At 39.5% G+C, this 3,508-nt stretch overlaps 1 protein-coding gene across 1 annotated transcript; it reads left to right on the top strand.

The window, feature by feature from the left end:
- Positions 1 to 346: 346 nt before the first annotated feature.
- LOC111311960 (laccase-17-like) lies at positions 347 to 3,119 on the top strand. The gene is made up of 6 exons (XM_022911835.2): positions 347 to 567; positions 674 to 825; positions 922 to 1,166; positions 1,254 to 1,382; positions 1,495 to 2,460; positions 2,706 to 3,119. The coding sequence occupies exons 1-6, from the start codon at positions 439 to 441 to the stop codon at positions 2,834 to 2,836; spliced, it is 1,752 nt and encodes a 583-aa protein (XP_022767570.2). The 5' UTR covers positions 347 to 438; the 3' UTR covers positions 2,837 to 3,119.
- Positions 3,120 to 3,508: the final 389 nt, after the last annotated feature.

Raw genomic sequence — 3,508 nt, 5'->3', positions numbered from 1 at the left:
CTTTAAGTTTTCTAATGAACGAAATGGACCGACTATAACATGAAGCATTTTTTATGTGTTCATCAAGCTCATGACGTCTTTAAAATTTGTTAATTTGGATGCTATTGGAACTTTAAGATGAGGAATCTACAGTTAAAATTAGATTTCATTAGGAAAATTATTCTCTGGCTTGGACATCACTCTAAAGGGATTCACCAGCAGATAGTCGGACCACAACTGAAAGTTTCTGCTCCAGACACAACATTTCTAAAGGGTAACATAGATTATCCGAATTCTAGTTACCTAATTAACAAACTAGTTAGTTGTTCTCCCACTATATAAACTACCTCACTTGTTCCTTTTCTCTGCATCCAAACAAATTTGATCCCACTTTGACTATCCTTTTCATTTTTGCTAGATTATCACAAAAATATTACTAAAAGAAAACGGAAAAGAAACATGGTTTCTGTTTCTCTTATATCATCAGCCTCTTTCAGGGCTTTGTTCCTGGCGTTCTGTGCTGTCTGGTTACTGCCTGATTTGGCATTTGCAAAGCATGCAGGCATTACCAGGCACTACAAGTTTAACGTAAGTTTTTGTTCCCATTTCTTAGGTTTCTTTTTAAGTATGCCTATAGCTTAGATTGATATTTTCCACCCCTTTGTTTTTTCTATTTCTTTTTACTCTTTTACAGATTAAGATGCAAAATGTGACAAGATTGTGCCAAACAAAAAGTATTGTGACAGTCAATGGCCAGTTCCCAGGGCCTCGGATTATAGCAAGGGAAGGCGATCGCCTTCTGATCAAGGTGGTTAACCATGTTCGATACAATGTCACTATTCACTGGTATGAAATTTGACTTCCTACTACTTTCTCAATTCATTTAATGGTTAGCATTTTATTTAAAAGTTGATCAATGCTGGATTTTCGCTTGGAAACTAGGCATGGAATCCGGCAGCTAAGGAGTGGATGGGCTGATGGACCTTCCTATATCACACAGTGCCCAATTCAGACAGGGCAGTCCTATGTATACAACTTCACCATTACTGGCCAAAGAGGGACCCTATTTTGGCATGCTCACATCTCTTGGCTAAGAGCTACACTTTATGGACCTATTGTCATCCTCCCCAAACGACATGCCTCTTACCCATTTCCCCAGCCCTTCAGAGAAGTTCCCATTATTTTTGGTAATTGATACAACTCATATCTGGCACTAAAACTAGAATAATTTTCCATCCAATTAAACTAAATTTGAGTTTTGCCTCAAATTGCAGGAGAGTGGTGGAAAGCAGACACAGAAACAATTATCAGCCAAGCAATGGCAACTGGAGGGGCACCAAATATCTCAGATGCCTTCACCATTAATGGTCTCCCAGGGCCCTCTTACAACTGCTCAGCAAAAGGTACTACATCATATATATTCACTGTCAATTTCACAAACCAATATTGTCAATTTCCACCGGAAAGGTTCCAATTCAGGGACATACTAAAAACAAGTAAAGTAAATTTATGCAGAAACATTCAAGCTTAAGGTGAAGCCAGGTAAAACCTATCTTCTCCGTCTGATCAATGCTGCACTCAACGATGAGCTCTTTTTCAGAATTGCAAACCACACCCTCACTGTTGTAGAAGCCGATGCAGTTTATGTCAAACCCTTCAAAACAGATATTGTGCTAATCACTCCAGGGCAGACCACTAATGTCCTTCTCAAGGCCAAATTTAAGACCCCAAGCGCCAATTTTGCTATGTCAGCCAGGCCTTATGCCACTGGCCCTGCCACTTTTGACAATACCACAACAATCGGTATTCTAGAATACGAGAAATCTGCTTCTGCCTCAAACTCTAATAACAAGAGCCTCCCGCTTCTAAACGCTAAACTTCCACAGTTTAATGACTCTAACTATGCTATGAAATTCAGCCAGAAAATCCGTAGCCTCGCCAAAGCTAAATTTCCCGCAAACGTCCCAAAAAAAGTTGATTGGCGCTTCTTCTTCACAGTTGGGCTAGGGATACTCCCGTGCTCACAAAACCAAACATGTCAAGGTCCCAACAACACCAGGCCAGCAGCTGCAGTTAACAATGTCTCATTTGTGCAACCAAATATTGCAATTCTCCAGGCTCACTTCTTTAACCAATCAAAGGGAGTTTACACCACCAACTTTCCAACCAACCCACCATTCAAGTTTAACTACACAGGTACACCACCCAAAAACATCATGTTGGACAGCGGCACCAAGGTGGTGGTGCTACCTTTCAACACTAGCGTGGAGTTGGTAATGCAGGATACCGGCATCCTTGGTGCAGAAAGCCACCCTTTACATCTTCATGGGTTCAATTTCTTTGTGCTGGGTCAAGGTGTTGGCAACTTTGACCCCAAAAAAGATCCCGCCAAGTTCAATCTTGTCGACCCTGCGGAGAGGAACACTGCGGGAGTACCATCTGGTGGATGGGTCGCCATTCGGTTCCTTGCAGACAACCCAGGTGAGTTACATAATTACGTAATTCTGTATAATTTACTTATCAGATAAGCATATCGAATACAGAAGAGAATAAAACGCTTGTAACTTAGGGAAAGACATTTTTCAAAATCGACTTAATTTGGCTGGTAACTTGGCAAATCAAAGACAGTTATCGATTTAGATAGACATGTTTTTACTAATGTAATCAAATGTAGTTCTCTGAACTCTTATTTTTTTTATTAACTTTGGATATTGGTGCATGAATAGGCGTTTGGTTTATGCATTGCCATCTGGAAGTACACACTAGCTGGGGCTTGAAGATGGCATGGGTAGTCAACGATGGAAAGGGCCGCAAACAGAAGCTACCACCTCCACCTGCTGATCTTCCTAAATGCTGAAATCCGATCGTTTCACTCCTTTCCCTTTTCCTGCTATTACAATTTTACAGGGCCCATTCCATTCTTTTATTTCCTATTCTTATTTTCCACGAGTATACTTGCTAGGCTCTCTATAGCTTAAGACTGTTTTTTTGTCCACCATTACTTCAGTATATCCAACACCAGAAAAAGAACTGGTGTGGCTTTTTGTAGGTTACCAGGCTATATACTACCATAAGAACTATTGATGTGTGGCAGAATCTACTAGATAGATTTTCTATAAATACAATTTTCCTTTCCTCTTAACTTTTGTCGGGATTCAACTCTCAAAGTTTACCCAAATTTTGTGCCTACATAGCTCAAGTTGCCCAACGAGAAGAAATACAATAAATATCCATGTAATCATCCCCTATCAAGCTAAATCAGCTTGTTTTGGATGAAATCATGATGTAGAACAATTGATTTCAATTGAGTAGATATTGGGCCCAAAATCCATGTTAGCTAAGTTTAAGTTTAAATTTTATCTTTGGCCCAAAGTTGTGATTCAAAATCCAAGAGTGCCCAAGTTTTGTAAAAAAAAAATAGTAAAAAGTAAATAAATTAAAAATAACAAAAATTAAAATTAAAAATAAAAAGCCCATCACTGTAGGTGCTGTGCACAACATTGACACTCACGAGCCCTATCCCCGACAA

The sequence above is a fragment of the Durio zibethinus genome, chromosome 1, assembly GCF_047325235.1.
Source record: "Durio zibethinus cultivar Kanyao isolate XHJ-2024 chromosome 1, ASM4732523v1, whole genome shotgun sequence".
NCBI lineage: Eukaryota > Viridiplantae > Streptophyta > Magnoliopsida > Malvales > Malvaceae > Durio > Durio zibethinus.
The sequence above is the reverse complement of the archived record's forward strand: the minus strand, read 5'-3'. Positions and strand labels throughout refer to the sequence as shown.